The sequence below is a fragment of the Carcharodon carcharias genome, chromosome 22, assembly GCF_017639515.1.
Source record: "Carcharodon carcharias isolate sCarCar2 chromosome 22, sCarCar2.pri, whole genome shotgun sequence".
In the NCBI taxonomy this organism is placed as follows: domain Eukaryota; kingdom Metazoa; phylum Chordata; class Chondrichthyes; order Lamniformes; family Lamnidae; genus Carcharodon; species Carcharodon carcharias.
Window position 1 is genome coordinate 5,022,952 of NC_054488.1, and position 18,601 is coordinate 5,041,552.

General features: G+C 39.9%; 1 protein-coding gene across 7 annotated transcripts in view; it reads left to right on the top strand.

Moving 5' to 3' along the window:
- The window catches only part of LOC121293543 (myosin-10), a 166,581-nt gene extending 157,563 nt beyond the window's left edge, over positions 1-9,018 (top strand). For 6 of the 7 annotated variants that reach the window (XM_041216561.1, XM_041216564.1, XM_041216563.1 and 3 more), the window contains 4 exons: positions 1,087-1,295; positions 3,875-3,983; positions 5,894-6,066; positions 7,064-9,018. In XM_041216561.1, coding sequence (XP_041072495.1) covers positions 1,087-1,295; positions 3,875-3,983; positions 5,894-6,066; positions 7,064-7,211 — 639 coding nt within the window. In that variant the 3' untranslated portion in view covers positions 7,212-9,018. The remainder of the gene's footprint in view (positions 1-1,086; positions 1,296-3,874; positions 3,984-5,893; positions 6,067-7,063) is intronic. The other variant, XR_005946549.1, reaches the window with a different exon arrangement.
- The last annotated feature ends 9,583 nt before the right edge of the window (positions 9,019-18,601 follow it).

Genomic DNA, 18,601 nt, shown 5'->3' on the forward strand with positions numbered 1-18,601 from the left:
TAATAATGCCTTGCAGGAGTACAGCTATGAAGAATGTAACCTCAAATGTTATTGTGACCTTTCAGTTGCTCAGGGCGTTCAGTGTACTAACCATTTACACTATTGAGGCCTCATCCCACCATCAAACTCCCACCTCCTCTTGTGGGCTGGATTCTTTTCTAAAAGGAGCACACCATAGAAAATTAGAAGCAGTCATCCTTGCATAGAAACTAGAATTTCAGCTGTCGCACCCAACCTCCCAATGGCCTTGATGTTTTGAGTAAAGTTGAATAGATGATCTGCTGGAATTTTACTTGGTCTACTTGAGGGTGAGGTAAGTCTGTCCAGATCTTTCCTCAGACAATCAGGAAGATGGTTTTTGTGATCAAGTGGAGTGTTTTGTCTAAGCAACAGGCTCATTGGGTCACATTTTCCTTCCCTTGTTCCAAGCTTCCTGCCTTAGTTATTCACTGATTTCAGCTAGGCTGAGCAGTATGCTGCCGGGTCAAAGCTTCGCTTTGGTGCACGTAGTTTATCAAGGTGTGGCACATCTAAAAATCAAAAATTAAAATAAGCTGTGTGTAGGCACTGTGGTTTAGAATGCTGGTGAACATGGTGAAAATTCTTGAAATCCTAACTGTAGTTGGGCATTCTGAAGTTTGTCCATTTGGATTTTAGTATCCATTTATTTAATAATTATTCATTGATGCTGAAGAGATGTAGTATTGCTTTGTTCCATCGGCTGCCTTTTTAAAACTCACTTACTTGAAAATTTCAAGTAACTTGTAAAATGTAAGTTTAAAAAAATGATGCATAGTTCTCCTCCAGGGATGACCTCAATACAAAGCATTAGGCACTTCCGCTTAGCAGCCTAATATTAAATCGGAAATTTCAAAAATACCGTGCACTATAATTCTTTAGCTCCAATGCCTGACCCTTTTTTTTAAAAAATACACACAAGGGTTAATAAATCAATGTTGGCCAAGGAAAGTAGTTCCTAATTACACTGGAGGTCATTATTTAAAATCAAAATATTGGAGAAAGATTTGGCAAAGTCCTCGATTTCTGATTCATAATGTATTTGTTCCGTTTCAACTTTTTTGCCAGGTTGAAACTTTGAACTCGGAGCTCGCTAGTGAGCGCAGCACTGGGCAGAAGAGCGAAAATGCACGGCAACAACTTGAGCGACAGAATAAAGAACTCAAAGCCAAACTCCAGGAGCTGGAGGGTTCTGTCAAGTCCAAATTCAAGTCAACAATTTCTGCACTGGAAGCCAAGATAGCGCAGCTGGAGGAACAACTCGAACAGGAAGCAAAGTAAAACTATGTGTTAAATGTATATGAAGCATAGCTCCTGCCAGTTTCATTTTAATTATCATTTTAGTAACATAAGGAACTTGGCCCACTTAACTCCAGAAAATAGTGTTTCTTGAATCTTGTAACTGGAATCAGGTTGCAAAGATCTCTCCAGGGCTTTTTCCAAGGACTTGTACTTATCAAATGCATTCTAATTGCTTAAAGTTCATTTTTTCCCATTCTGATCTATTCACTGGTGGCCCTGGTTAAATACACCCCAATTCACAGTTGCATATTTGTGAAAATTGTTTCATTTTATCCGTGGGAAAAATAATTCTTCAGTCCTTTCAGTAATAAATGCTAGTTGGATGATGGAATGGGGTTAATGAAACCTAAAAATTTAACCTAAAATTAAGCTGCTGTAAAAGTGATTGAAGTTGTGTCCATGGCTGCTTGTGATAGATCCTGGTGGCTCAGTAACTTCCCCAATGTTAGCTGTGCTCATTGTTAAATTAAGGTGGGAGGCATTGCAAAAAACCCTTCACTAGATGTCATACATCAGGATTGTAATACAGAATGATCATGCAGATCAATTTGATTTTAGTAGCTGACTGACATTTAATTTAAATGCAATTTTTCAATCATAATTTCAAACATAGGTGACAAGTGATATTGTCTTTATTCAATGCAATCTCATGCAATTAGTCAGTGCCAGAATTAACAGTTTGATTTCAATCTCTGTTTCAGCATCGACAAAATAGCATCACGTTGGTGCATTTTTCCATGCATTGTCATTTTGGAGGTTGTACGTATGAAAGCATGAATAGAGGATTGGCTAACTAATAGAAGGGGAGGCATTTTCAGGGTGGAAACCTGTAACTATTGGAGTACCACAGGGATCAGTGCTGGGGTCTCAGTTATTTACATTATACATTATGACATGGATGAGGGAAGTAAATGTACTATCGCCAAGTTTGCGGATGACACAAAAATAGGTGGGAAGACAAGTGTTGAGGATGACAGAGTCCACAGAGAGATACAGACAGATTAAGTGAGTGGGCAAAAATGTTGCAGATGGAATATAATGTGGGAAAAGGTGAGGTTATGCACTTTGGCAGAAAGAACAGAGGAGCTGAATATTATTTAAACAGAAAGCTGCAGCACGGAGGGATTTGGGGGTCGTCTTGCATGAATCACAAAAGCTAGCACACAAGTTCAGGTAATAGGGAAGTCAAATAGAATGTTGGCCTTTATTTCAAATGGAATGGATTATAAAAATAGGGAAATCTTGCTAAAACTATACAAGGCACTAATTAGACCACACCTAGAATACTGTGAACAGTTTTGGTCCCCTTATCTAAGGAAAGATATACTGGCATTGGAGGCAGTCCAGAGAAGGTTCACTAGGTTGATCCTGGGTATGGAGGGATTTTCTTATGAGGAGAGGTTGAGTAGGTTGGGCCTGTACTCATTGGAGTTTAGAAGAATGAGAGGTGGCCTAATTGAAACATATACAATTCTTAGTGGGCTTGAGAGGGTAGGTGCTGAGAGGCTGTCTCCCCTTCTGGGAGAGTCTAGGACCAGAGGGCATAATCTCAGATTAAGGGGTTGCCCATTTAAAATAGATGAGGAGGAATTTCTTCAGAGGGTAGTGAATCTGTGGAATTCTTTACCGTAGAGGGCTGTAGAGATGTGGGTCATCAAGTATATTCAAGGCTGAGATAGACAAATTTTTAATTAGTAAGGGAATCAAGGGCTTTGGGGAAAAGTGGAGTTGAGGATTATCAGATCAGCCATGATCTCATTGAATGGCGGAGCAGACTCGATGGTGATGGGCTGAATGGCCTACTTCTGCTCCTATGTCTTATGTTAGAGGTGGATGATTCTTTAATCAAACCTATTTCTGCATTTTGTACTGTCTTTTATTTCTGTTCATTCTAGTGTAGTAAATATGTTGATATTCAGAAAATTGAAAGCATTTTGGAAAGTAGTTTTTTTAAAAATCTCATTGGCCACATGTTATAGCAGTTAGTATCATGTCGATTTGAATTGGAATGCAAAGTGGTATATGAGCATTTGTCATTTGCCTTCAAATTATTAATGACTAGAAATCTTTCAAATTAACTTCAAATGTCAACTTAAAAGGATTTTTTTAAAACTTTAGTACATTTGAAAAATCATCACCTTGAGCAGGTCCAATTTACTACTCGGAGTCATTATCTTGCCCCCTAGTGGGAATATGGTGGTGCAGCAAAAAGTTAAATATTTCCTTCATGCATAATCTGTGTTCTGACCATATGTTAGCAGCGTAACATGGTCCAAAGCTGCAAAGTGTGCCCCTGAGCATGAGAAATGTGCTCATTTTGTTGAGTATCTTTTATTGTATTTGTTTGAGCTATCTATTTTATATTAGGATCAGATCTGACAAGGTACAAAATTCCTATAATGTAGCACATTTGATGACTTCAATATGCATCAGTGCTTAAATCCTACCTGCTGTATTTGTGTAAATTTGATAGTTCTTTGGGCAAATATCTAGATCTCGGTCCACAATCTTCTAACTTTCATTGCTTTTAAGACTAACGACTTTGTTGTTACAGAGAACGAGCAGCAGCCAACAAGCTGGTGCGTCGTACAGAAAAGAAGCTAAAGGAGGTTTACATGCAGGTTGAAGATGAGCGCAGACATGCAGATCAATACAAAGAACAGGTAGCTTTTCAATCCCTGGTATTTTTCAAACAGTTCGGATCCCTTTAGTGACCAATAACTTTAAACATTGATTTGAATTCCCAGTGACTGACTGAAAGGAATTGCATGACAAGATTTCAAATTTTAAAACTTCTACTATAATAGCCTAAATCAACATAGACTAAAAATTGCTTAGTAAGAAACTAATACCCTAAAGTGCAGAACAAGTATTCCTTATTTATTTCTTAACATGACTGATAACCTCATGCCACGTTTATACGCTACACTGCACTCTCAGAAGAATTAGTCTTTACAGGAACCAGTATGAACTTGCTCCCTGCTTCCAACAGGCTGGCTTCTCCTTATTTCATTGAGTCACAATGCCCATTGTTTGTTGAAAGTTTCCCTCCGTCATCTGAGAATCCCTGAACTGACTTCCAGCAGCAAGCCTCACTCTGGCTTTGCCTTCTGGCGACACTGGGGTGAATTTTCCTGTGTCCTTAAATTTCCACTAGTTCCATCTCTTCAACTAGAGTACATGATCCCACCTGCATTCTGCCTGTTGTTAGCAGAGAACAGCCTTTTCCGCTGCAGTTTACCATGTGGTTTCCCTGTCGTGCTCTCGCCCTCTCTCCAGGATCTCTGAATCTGAGAGTCTGTAAGTCTACACATAGCCAGGCCTACTGCTTCTGGATTTGCGTTCAGGTGTTAAATCTGACACTTGGGGGACACTTGGGTTTCAATAGGACTTGACCTGGGTCCCTGTTCCCCATGACAACCAGGTAATGTTAGCTTATTGCCAGGTGGAACTAGTAGGAGGTCACCATGCCCATTTCACCTTGAATTAAAAAAGACAGTTTAAAACATAACCATCTTACACTGTTACGAGTGTGAGGTTTTATATCAAGTGTTTTAAAGCAATGAATCTTTTACACTTAATATAGTGCTTCCTGCAGTCTTTTCACTATTCTGCAATGGCATTTTGAGAATCCTATAGATGTTCATGCAAATGTGTTAAGTTTCTAATGGTCCATACGCAAGCCCAACTTGGAATCCAAAGTGGTGTAAACAGATTTGGAAGAAATAGCATATAGCTGGTCTTCCTTTGACCCATTAAACCATAGATAACTATTATAGATAGCTATTTCCTTGCAGTTGCTAATAATTATTGCTAATCAGTTCTGAAAACCAGCGCAGCAACAACAACAACCTGGTAACATGTAGTGTTAGGAGTTGTTTTAACAATTGCCGATAATATGAAATGGGAGATATTAGCTGAGATGACTGTTTTCTAGTTCGCCCAAGTTTTGGGTTTTACTGCAATTGCTGTTTAATGGATGCCTGATCCGATATTGCTCATTTTATGCCCATCAAAAATCTAAAATGACCCCTATTTAGCCTTGCAAAGAAAGTAGACAAAGCTGCACAGTCCAGCCTTTGTGTCAGATTTGTGGGGTAGATTTTAACTTTCGGGCCACTGGCTCCACAATCTAACTTGTGGAGAGAGGTCTTGGAGCAGCCAGTAAAGGTCTCTGTTAAGGATTGCTAGTTGGGCCACTTGACAGCAGGACACCAGTAAACAACACAAAATTGTTAAAAGGGTCCTAACTCATAGGAGTGCAGTTTGCATGCAGAGTCATACAGGCAGGTACCTCTGGAAGTGTTGTTGGCTGGAGGGGTGATAAGTTTAACTCCATTTTGAGGCTTACTCTCCATTAATGTAGGGTTCAGCTCAAAACTGCCTCTGTGAAGTTGCCTTTTGCTTTTCATACGTGAAGCATGAGTAATTAGACTACAGAAGTCCATGGAGGGCTATTAAACAACCTTGGAAATAGAAAACTGTTGCTGCAGTGTTTTGTTTTTGAAGTCTATACCTGATTCTATTCTTTTTAAAAAAAAACATTAGTTGAGATACCAAATAATTTCTCCAGGTGGAGAAGTCCAACTCACGCATGAAGCAGCTGAAGCGGCAGTTGGAGGAGGCAGAGGAGGAGGCGACACGTGCTAATGCTGCCCGAAGGAAACTCCAGCGAGAATTGGACGATACCACAGAGACTGCAGAGGCCATGAACCGTGAGGTCAACACTCTGAAGAGCAGACTAAGGTAGTGCTGGTTTTAATCCGAGTTCATATTTGATAGGGAAAAAAAATTCTGTAGTCTTGAAAAGAACGAGATGAGTTCCAGATCAAGTTAGGATCAAGCTGCTTTAACCACATTGTCCTTCATGTAGAGCCTGAGGCTCAGCACCATATTGAGCAGTTGTTAATGTGATACTTTTGACTGGCTAAGTATCTTTTTTTAAAATTTATATACCAGTCCTGGGCCTTCAATAAACTATTATCACTGTGTATAAATAAATTAGCTTTTCATTACAGGTAACTTTATTTCAAATCCAAACTATTACTCCCTGACTGGGGATATGTCAGCACCCAGCATAATTTTATATATTTAGCCTCTTTCTTTTTTGCCATCGCCCCCCCCCACTCCACCATCTCCAATTTCTGGTGCTTTGGGACAAATGTTTACAGGGACATATCGCACCTACTTTAATTGTGGTATTTGTGGTCAAGGAGTAAAATGAGCAGGGGGACAAATAAAACAAGAGGCTTCCTTAACTTTAACCTATCACAGGCAAACGTAGCATTTCCATTTTCCACAGCAGCCATCTTGTTATGTTTGAAGTAGACCGACAGTTTTGTGTGCTGTGGATTCATAGCCACTAAAATTAGCCAGATACTTGCAGAAAATGCTTACGCAAAAAATGAAAAGATCTTTATCCCATCAGTATAGGCAGGTCCCTCACCAAGCTCCTGAAGATTTTAAGGTCTTTTCTGCTAAATCCCAATAACCACTCAGTCCTCTCTATAGTACAAACCTGACTATTATTTAACTTGTTAAAAAGCCAAATTCCTCAAACAGGTCTAACTTCAGTTTTTCCACTTTCCAATATCAGAAGAATCTCTTTTATAGTCTTGATACCAATGTAACTAGCTCCGTGCCAGGTATACTATCTAGTCAAACAGAAAGTGGATGCTGTAATCTTGCACTTTAGACTCATATGTTTAGCACTGTATTTACAACCTTTGTTCCATTCCTGTAGGAGAGGAGGTAGCGGTCTGACATTTACGACTAGTCGAACAGGAAGGCGTGCACTGCAGCTGGAGGGCACGGCACTTGAACTCTCAGATGATGATGCTGACAGTAAAGGGGGCGATCTCAATGAAACGCAGACAAGCCAGGGAGAGTAGAGTCATTTCATAGTCAGCACAGCTCTTTTGATTTAAGAGCCTCTGAGCATAGAATGATTTCTGAACTGCTGACTTCTGATTCTCTCTTTGCCTTTTTTATTTTTTAAACTGACAAGTTATAAATCATATAAGCCGTTGTCCTCTTACGTCTTAATTTTCTTTTGTCTCAACATATTGCACCCTGCATATTGTATTCACACAATTGCTTTTCTTAAATTGTCTTTGATAATCAAGTACTAATTCGAGCACATATTGACTGTTGAGACAACACCTGAACTTGGTTTGGTTTGGAAACCAGATTTGAATTCCAGACATCATTAAGATTGGATTGGGAGGACTCTAGTGTATTACTATGCATGCTACATGTACAAATAAAGATGTATTTCCATATATCATTTTGTGGGCAATTAATCAAGGTATTAGTTTGCAGCTGACTGCTGCATAAAGACCAAACTGTGATCATTGCTGGATCTGTGTAAGCAAGTTTTATAATGAGGAAAGAGAAATTGAAATAAGTTGCAGTACCTGGTTAGCTTGAGTATATTTAAAATGCAAGGACTGACCCAGACTGTTAGTGCCAACGTATTTTGAGTAATCAGTGATTACAGATCATGTATAGGATAGTAAATAACCCAAATTTAACTGCACATAAATACCCTTGAAATACAATCTGTCACAAAATGTAATTTCATTCACTTATTTGCATCATGATTTCTAATATGCATTCACTCCTCTTGCGCAATAAACTTGTTAGGAACTTAAAACTATTCTTTCTTCAGATTGCTAGAGGGGATTTAAAGGTGGTAATGGCTGTTGGTGTTCAGATAATTTGCACAAATCATTTTTGAAGTAAGTACAACTTTGTGTTCAATAGCTATACTGGAAATGAAAATGTTGTACTTTTGTGTGTTACGGTGTTTGAAGTATTTCTCTGTCTCTCTTTTCTCATATTGTTCCTTACATTGCCATACACAGTGGAAATCATTATTTCAGACACTTCTTCTCGGGTGATATCAACTCCCTTAGTAACAATTTTCTACCCTTTTAAATGTGGATGAAAACTGGCTTTTATGGGACAGACCCAGCTGTAGAACGATTATTGTTGTCCTTTTTTTGAATTGTACCACTGAGCACTAACGAACAGTATTCAGCAATATTCTGGTTAGCCACAATCCCATAATCTGATTTTACATTCCAGATTCTCTACTCTTGTTTTCAGTGCTTCAAAAGACTCTCTTGATGTGAGGTGATATACACTTGATCTTTGGAGATCCATAAGATAAATATTTGCAACAATACCTACAAGCTACCAGATGCTGAGAGATTCAAAATCGTACAAAAATTCATATCGATCTTTGTTCTAACCAGAATTAAATCTGGAGTCATATAAACAGATTTTCAGAAAGTGCCTTAGATGTGGCTTATAATTTGATTACAAGAGCAAGTATCACAGTTGAAACCAATATAGTACATTATGCTGAGTATGTAACCATCAAAATGGTTTTATATTTTACTTGCAGCTGTGCTTCACGCCTTGTACAACCCTTGTGATGAGAATATTATACAGGGGTTTAACTCAGTGTTATTGAATATGTACCTTGAGCCTTCTATACCAGGCAGGAATTTCTCAATTTCTTCTGGTTTAAAGCTTTAACATCTGTTTGAAGTATTTTTACTGGCTGTTGACCACCAGGCCCTGTCGTTCTCATACCTTTGTATACCTGTGTTTCTAGACAGTTATACCATTCAATAAAAATTCCTTTGGAAACAATTTTTTTAAAAAAAAACAATAAACGTATTAAATGCACATGTTGTTCTGTGTTCTACTTTCAGGTTTAACACCTTTTTATCTGTTAAATTCATTTTCAATTATGCATTCTTTAATCATATTCAAATATTTTAATGAAATGAGGTTTCTCTCTCCTACAAAATGTTCCCCATATAATTAGCAGACTCTAGAGAAGACTTCTATAGTTCTCATACAGGATAGATATAAATAGGAGAAAGATAGTCTCCATATTTAAAAACATGCACAATCCCCGCTCAGTGTAAAGTTGCCTAATCTTAACCAGATGGTGGGGTTGGGGAACCGAGCTCGGTGCTCCCAAATTGAGGGAAGTCGGTGACAGTTCCCATGCGCTCCTCAGAGTTCTCTGCTGCTGAACATAGGTGTGAATGTTGGCAAAGGACAAAGCCAGCCTCTCCTGTTATGACTTTCCCCTGCTTCCTTGCACAAATGGCTGTCTTCAGGACAGAAATGAGAATAGTCCCAACAAAATATTTTTAGGGAGCCGCTTTGTTTTGGAAGCTAACTGCAGGTTGTAGATTCTGTACTGTACAGAGATGAAAGGCAATTTTCTTCTTGAGGAAAGAGCTATCAAACTATGTGAAATAGAAGTTCATAAAAAAAAAATTGGTTAATATCTTGAGTTTCACATGGGTGGTTTATATTCTCTGAACGTCCAGTTATGCCATTAGTCCCACAATTGATCATGTTCTGGCCTTGAGCTGGCATTTCAGCCTTATCCACAATTTGAGGTTTTATTAACATGGTTCTGCTGTTTGAATATTGTGAAGTCAGATGCTTGAGGAAATGGCTATCCCATAAATCTTTAGTCTTTACTGGATAATTCTAGATACTAGGATCAATCTGTAGCAGCAAATTGAAATCTCTCTAAATCATGAGCATTGACTTAAACATGAGCCCAAAATTATTGGGACCACTCCGCTGAATGTATTTTAGTACTTTAGCTCTAATATTCTCCCAAAATGTAAAACTTGAGTTTGGCTAATGCTTTAGGCATGCAGACTTTTACCTGCAAGCTATTCAAGCATTTTCATAGAATCAGAATAAGAACTGCGAGAAGCAGGGGAACCTCAGAACAGGAGCCTATTTGAGCCCGCCTCTTATTCAGTTTGATCATGGTTGATCATCTCCCTCAATGCCACTTTCCTGGTACTACCTCCATATCCCTTGAGGTTATTAGTATCCAGAAATCTATTGATTTCTGTCTGGAACATGCTCAATGATTGATCTTCCACAGCCCTCTGGGGTAGAGAATTCCAAAGATTCACCACCCTCTGAGTGAAGAAGTTCCTCATCTCAGTCTTAAATGACTTGCCCCTTATCCTGAGATGATGTCCCTTGGTTTTCGACTCAACCCAGGGAAATCATCTTATCTAAATCCACCCTGTCATGCCCTGTAAGAATTTTATAAGTTTCAATGAGGTCACCCCTCATTCTCTGAAACTCTGGGGAATACAGACCCAGTCTCCCTAAACCCTCCTCATAAACAATCCCACCTTCCCAGGGATTAATCTGGTGAACTTCCATTGTACTCCCTCTGGCAAATATATCCTTCCTTAGATAAGGAGACCAAAACTGTGTACAATACTCCAGGTGCAGCTCTATACAACTACAGCAAGATATCCTTACTCCTGTATACAGACCCCATCATGATGAAGGCCAACATACCATTTACCTTCCTAATCGCTGCTGCACCTGCATGCTGGCACTCAGTGACTCATGAACAAGGATACCCAGGTTCCTTTGGACACCCGCACTTCCCAACCTCTCACCATTGAAGAAATATTCTGCCTCTCGGTTTTTGCTGCCAAAGTGAATAATTCTACACTTACATTATATTCTATCTGCAATGTTCTACCCCATTCACTTATCCTTTCCAAATCCTCCTCCTCAACTTACATTTCCACCCAATTTGGTGTCATCAGCAAATTTGGAAATATTACAATTGGTCCCCACATCCAAATCATTTATATAGTTTGTGAATAGCTGTGGACCCAGCACTGATCCTTGTGGTGACCCCCTAGTAACAGTTTGTTATGGACAGCCGATGGTAAATGCTGAATTGTTCAAATCCCAAAGGGAAACTTGAAACAGCTGTCACAACTTGTTTTGCAATTTGTATAAATTTTGAGATGTGCCTTGAATTCAACAATAATAAGACCACCAAGTCTGAGGTTTGAAAAACATTTGGGTCAAACATTTATTAATAGAAAATATGATTTTAAGTATACACAAATCTACAAATTACTACTATGATAACTTCTAAATCTCTGAGTTAATCTGACTCCCACTTATTTCTAAGGCAACAGTAAGACACCTATTTTTAAAAGACCCAGGCAAAGTGAAAGACACCCTGAACAGTTGAATTCAGTGAGTTTTCTTCAGTCCCTGGAGGCAGCAGTTTGCTAAATACAGGCTAAAGGTGTTTCACACTTGTTGAATTTTAAACTGCCTTCCCTTACACTCTTTCCTCCTTGATACATATTTTTCCTTTTGAATGCAAAAACCCATTGTTTCACAATGTCTTTGGACATAACCTTCCTGATAATCTCTCATAGCACTAAGTTTTACCAGTAAGCTTTGGGGAAAAAATAAATAAACACTATTTCTTACTACTTCTGCTGGTATACATTACACCCCCACTTTTGAATTCAAGCCACACTAGTTTGTTTAAAAATGCAAATTGCCCCCTTTACACTTCACATTCTAAAACTTCCCCATGTTTACTTAACACTTTGAACCTAACTTCTCTTACACCAAAGCACACAGACCAGTTGCCTATAATTCAATTAAGTCATGCACGCACACACACACACACACACACACATACATATATATATATATATATATAGATGCACTATTTTACAATAAATTCCAATAACATTCTGGACATTGTTATATCTTCCAGACACAGCCTGACACCCTGAGAATGATTCATTTATTCCTACTATCTACTTTCTGTCTGTTATCCAATTCTCAAGCTGTAACAATATATTTCTCCCAATCCCATGTGCTCTAATTTTATTTACTAACCTCCTGTGTGGAACCTTTTCAAAAGCCTTCTGAAAATCCAAATACACCACATCCACTGGTTCTCCTTTATGCTACAAGTAATATCCTCAAAAAAATTCTCAAGTTCGTCAATGTTCACAAGTGAGAGACGTGACATGGGTGTGGAAATTAAATAGAAGGACTATGATATAATTAAAGAAATTAGCATAGAAAGGGAGGAGGTTCTAAGTGGTCTGGCAGGTTTAAAAGTAGATAAATCTCCAGGCCCGGATGAAATGTATCCCAGGCTATTGAGTGAGGCAAGGGAGGAGATAGCAGGGACACTGGCAATAATTTTCAATACCTCTCTGGGCAGGAGAGGTGCCAGAGGACTGGAGGACAGCCAATGTGGTACCGTTATTCAAGAAGAGAGGAAGGTATAAACCAGGGAACTACAGGCCAGTCAGTCTAACCTCAGTGGTGGGGAAACTATTGGAAGCAATTCTGAGGGACAGAATTAATCTACATTTGGAGCAGCAGGATTAATCAAGGACAGTCAGCATGGTTTTGTTAAGGGGAGGTCATGTCTGACCAATTTGATTGAATTTTTTGAAGAGGTGACCAGGTGTGTAGATGAGGTCAATGAATTTGACATAGTCTACTTGGACTTCAGCAAGGCTTTTGATAAGGCCCCGCATGGGAAACTGATAATGAAGGTAAGAGCCCATGGGATCCAAGGCAATTTGGCAAATTAGATCCAGAATTGGCTGAGTGGCAGGAAGCAGAGGGTGATGGTCGAGGGGTGTTTTTGTGACTGGATGCCTGTGTCCAGTGGGGTTCCACAGGGATCGGTGCTGGCTCCCTTGCTGTTTGTGGTGTATATAAACGATTTAGACTTGAATGTAGGAGGGTTGATCAGTAAGTTTGTGGATGACACGAAAATTGGTGGGATGGTAAATAGTGAGGAGGATAGCCTTAGATTACAGGAGGATATAGATGGGCTGGTCAGATGGGCTGATCAGTGGCAAATGGAACTTAATCTGGTTAAGTGTGAGGTGATGCATTTAGGCAGGAGAAATAAGGCTCGAGAATACGCGATGAATGGTAGGACCCTGGGAAGTACCAAGGATCAGAGGGACCTTGATGTGCGTGTCCACTGGTCCCTTAAGGTAGCGGGACAGATAGATAAGGTGGTTAAGAAGGCATATGGGATACTTCATTAGCTGAGGCATAAAACATAAGAGCAGGAAGGTTATGCTGGAACTGTATAAGGCTCTGGTCGGGCCACAGCTAGAGTATTCTGTGCAGTTCTGCAATCCACATTATAGGAATGATGTACACTAGAGAGAATGCAGAGGAGATTTACCAGGATGTTGTCTGGGCTGGAGAGTATTAGTTATGAGGAGAAATTTTCCCTGGAGCAGAGGAGATTGAGGGGGGACATGACTGAGTTGTATAAAATTATGAGGGACATAGATAGGGTAGACAGGAAGGAACGTTTCCCCTTGGTGGAGGGATCAATAACAGGGGGCATAGATTTAAGGTAAGGGGCAGGAGGTTTAGAGGGGATGTGAGGAAGAATTTTTTCACCCAGAGGGTGGTGGGAATCTGGAACCCACTGCATGAAAGGGTGGTAGAGGCAGAAACCCTCATAACATTTAAGAAGTATTTGGATGTGCACTTGCGATGCCATGGCATACAAGGCCTATGGGCCTAGTGCTGGAAAATGGGGTTAGAATAGTTAGGTACTTGTTTGACCGGCGCAGATTCAATGGGCCGAAGGGCCTTTTTCTGTACTGTAGACCTCTATGACTCTTGTCAAACATAATTTCTCTTTCATAAATCCATGTTGATTCTGCCCAGTTTAACCATTCTTTTCTAAATGCCCAGTTATTACATCCTCTTATACTAGAATCTTACATTTTCCCTCAACCAAATTCAATTCTTTATTATGAGAGGAATTGAACATTAAAGTAAGGATGTTATGCTTCAGTTATACAGGGCATTGGTGAGACTACATTTTGAATACTGTGTGCAGTTTTGGGTGTCCTATTTGAGGAAGGGTGTAAATGCATTGGAGGTGGTTCAGAGGAGGTTTACTAGATTGATACAAAAACAAAAATACCTGGAAAAACTCAGCAGGTCCGACAGCATCTGCAGAGAGAGAGATATAGCCGACGCCTCGAGTCCGCATGACTCTTCAGCAGAACAGTCCTGATGAAGAGTCATGCGGACTCGAGGTGTCGGCTGTATCCCTCTCCGCAGATGCTGTCAGACCTGCTGGGTTTTTCCAGGTATTTTTATTTTTGTTTCAGATTTCCAGCATCCGCAGTATTTTGCTTTTACTAGACCGATACCTGGAATGAGTGGGTTGTCTTATGAGGAAAGGTTGGACAGACTGAGCTTGTTTCCACTGGAGTTTAGAAGAGTGAGGGGTGATTTGATTGAAGTTTACAAGATCCTGAACAGTTTTGACAAGATGGATGTGGAAAGGATGTTTCCTCTTGTGGACGAGTCCAGAACTAGGGGGCACTGTTTTAAAATTAGGGGTCATCCTTTTAGGACAGAGATGAGGAGAAATTTTTTCTCTCAGTGGGTTGTGCGACTCTGGAACTCTCTTCCTCAAGGCAATGGAGGCAGGGTCACTGAATATTTTTAAGGTGGAGGTGGTTAGATTCTTGTTAGGCAAGTGAATGTGGAATTCGAAACCATGATCTTAATGAATGGTGGGGCAGGCTCGAGGGGCCGAATGGCCTACTTCTATTTCATATGTTTGTACTGATGTCAAACTAACATGTCTGTAGTTCTCCATTCTCCCTATTCCTCCCTTCTTAAATAGTGAATATAGTAAATAATACATTTGCTACTTTCCAGTCCACAGGAACCTTTCCAGAATGTATAGAGTTTTGAAAGATAACCACCAATGCATCCACTATCTCTATAGTCACCTTCTTCAACGCTCTGGGATGAAACTCATCTGGTCTAGGGGATTTATCAGCCTTCAATCCAGTTAACTTTTAAAGTGCTACCTCTTTACTAATACTCATTTCTTTTAGTTCCTCCGTTTCACAAGTCCCTTGGTCACCTAGTATTTCTGAGAGATTTCCTGTATCTTCTTCTGTGGAGACAGACACAAATGTGTTTAGATTCTCCGCCATTTCCTTATTCTCCACTATAAATCCTCCTGTCCCTGCCTGCAATGGGCCCACATTTGTCCGAGCTAATCTTTTCCATTTTACATACCTAAAGAAGCTTTTACAGTCCACCTTTATGTTCCTCACTAGTTTACATTCATATTCTCTTTTCCCTTTCTTAATCAGTTTCTTGGTCCTCCTGTGCTGGGTTCTAAACTGCTCCCAATCCTCAGTTTGATCACTTTTTCTGACATCCTTATAAACCACTTCCTTTGATTTAATGCAATCTTTAACTCTTTTCATTTACCACTTCTTTCCCTTTGCGTATTTGTGCCTTAGAGGAATGTATATCTGTTTTAGACTGTGTGGTATTTCTATAAATACTAACCATCGCTTGTCAACTGTCAAATCTCCAATGTATTTTCCCATCCACCAGAGCCGACCTGCCCCTCAAACCTTCACAATTTCCTTTCTTCAGATTTAAGACCCTAGTTTCAGAATGAACTATACCACATTCAAATGTAATGAAGAAACACAAGGGGGAATACAGATGAATTAACCTGCTTAACTGACTGGTTTGAATCAAGAGAGAAATGGGAGATGGATTAATGGAGAGCTTTACAACAAAAACAGGAAGAAGCATCACATAACTTAAAAATTAAAGAAACTAAAAAATTTAAGTCACATAGGCAATGGAATAAATCTAACAAAATGCATTGAAATTACATCTGTGTGCAGTTTCTGCATTGGATGTAATCTGCAACGTGGGTATAAATTTTGCTTGAAACAGCACGAGTTTTCAGAATTAATTTTACGGGGTGAGTTTCTGCTGACGCTCAATTGTATAATTGCAAACATAAAATCTTCCGCGAGCCAGTGCAATCTGACCTTCGATAGCAATTGTTTGTTTTCCTGCTTGTATTAAAAATCTCCCTTTTTCATTTAAGTGGTAACCTGGGGAAGAATTTTCCCGTCGGCGAGCAGGGGGCGGGGCCTGCTGGCCGATGTGTAAAGTGACGCGCAGTGAGGCTGGGCGGGTATCCCAACGTCACCACGCGTCATTTAGATTGTCAGTCTGGCTGTGTGCCCGCTATACTCTCAAAGGCCTATTAACCCTAATTAAAGCTGTTAAGAACACTGCCCGTCCAATCTTAAGGCTGTCGGGCAGGCAAAGAGCCCAGGCGGCCTTCACATTTTTCACGAAACCTCATCCCCGGGCGGGATTAGGCTTCATGAAGTGTTTTAAAATGTAATAACAATTTATACTTTTATTCTTTGACATCTCCCAGCTCATGTGATAGTGTCGTATGAGGGGACCTGTTTTAAAAGTGTTGCAAACCTTCATTTCAAACTTTAGCACTGAAACTCATCTCCGTGAGGCACCTCCATGTCTCGGGGAGATCTCTGCGCTCTTCCGCGCATAAGCGTGAAACGACGCCAGGAACCACTCAGGGAATCATTCCCCCCCTCCCCGCCTCGCCTGCACAAGGAGTGCTTGTCACAGGGTGTGCGTCACACTGGGAGGGCCTTAATTGGCCCGCCCATGTAAAATGGCAGCGCGCACCCGATCGGGGGCACTGATTGGGTTCATGTTTGCTCCTGCCCACCCCACACAAACCCCCCCGCCCCTAACAAGGGGAAAGTTCTCCCCCTGTTGTTTTATTAATACAACTGAAGTTGGGTTTGCCACAAAAAATAAGCATTTTTAATAAGTATCTAGTCCACCACTTGTGAGTAAATGCTTATAAATAACTAAAAATGACTTTCAACTGTACAGAGCCATCTGCAAACTTCATGGATGCACAGTTTCTTAAATTGAATATTTTTTAATTTTTGAGAACTATTAAACCTCTGCTCATTAGTGCTTTTGTTCCTAAAATACTTTGTGTTTGTCAGTTTTGAATTTAATTTGTTATTTTGTTTCTGCAAATTCACATTTGAGATGTCCTTTTCTCCAAATTATTAATTGAATCTTCTGTTTGCTCCCCCTATGATTTTGTTGTCTGTTTGGAATTGCTCACTGCATCCATGTTCTTTACAATTGGCCCCTCAAGCACTAATCCCTGCAGGCTTGGTTAAAGACGTCCTCATTAAAACAATCCACACACACTTAATCATTCTCTTTCATTACTTTGGCGATTGCTGGCTCAAACTCCTATTCAACAATATTATCAGCAGCTCACTATCTATTTAACACTTTCTTAAAAATAAAATGACATCCTTCTTTTTGTTACTGGCTATTTATTAAAATGTTGCTTTTTAAGTATTCCTCCAGTGCGCTCCCAATCATTCTCATTGTGTTTCCAGCCATTAATGATAAGCTTGAAGCAATTGTTTAGTGTCCTGCTCTTTTTTAAAGCCCCAAATCAATGACTCAGTTTGTTTCAGCTCCATCATTAGAAACAGTAACTAAACTCCAAAACTTTGGTTAAAAATTGGAAATACTGTGCTCAGAATTTTTTGTAGATATTTATTTGCTTCAGTTAAATGTATGTGATCTCCAAGCTTCTCTGTGTGCTGTTTTCATTTGTAGTTAGATGTTATACTGTAAGGCACTAATCGTACACGGTTTATTGCTCAGTTTATCCTAATTCCTGCAAGGTACTGTGCTTTGTTCATTCTATGGTTCCTTGCAAAACATTTGATGCTTTTGTCTATGTGCAAGTAATTAACATTCAATCACACCTGCCAAAGAAGCTTCTGGTCACTAAATATTTGATGAAAGCACATTCAGTATTTTAGAGTTTGTTTTCCAGATAACTTTTGTTTAGATTGGCAGGAGAATCTAAATATTGTGTTCCTTACACCTCCTTGTGTGTGTTATTGCATGTGCTGGGTGAAACCTGAGGTCAGGTTAGCAACTACTGGGGTCAGGGCAGAGGAGGGACAAAAGCTTTCAAGAATACAAGATAACATCCTATCAGTGTGGTGGATGCTGAAACGTATCAAGAGTTGACCTAGTTCAATTCTGTGGCCATTAACTTGAATCATGCACATCCTGTGCTATGTGGGAACGCAAGGACTGTTCCCATGTTCTGGGTAACCATTTGTGCAGGAAGTGTCATCAGTTGAAGCAGCTTCAGCTCCAGGTTTCAGAACTTGAGCAGCAGCTGGTGTCACTGCAGCAAATCTATGAGGTTGACAGTTGCGTGGAATGCACATTTATAGATCTCATCACCCTGCAGTTTAAGGGTATTCAAGGAGAGGGAATAGGTGACCACCAGTCAAGTAACAACAAGCAGACAGAGCAGGAGTCTCCTGAGTGCATATTACTCTCCAGTCAGTATTCAGTTCTGAATACTGAGAAGAGTGATGGTGCATTTGGGGAGCGCAGCCAGAGCCAAGTCCACAGGTGGCTCACCTGTACAGGGGGGTACAAGGAAAACTGGAAGAACCATAGTGATTGGTGATTCAATGGGGGAATATGTCTGCAGCCACAGACATGATTCCAGGATGGC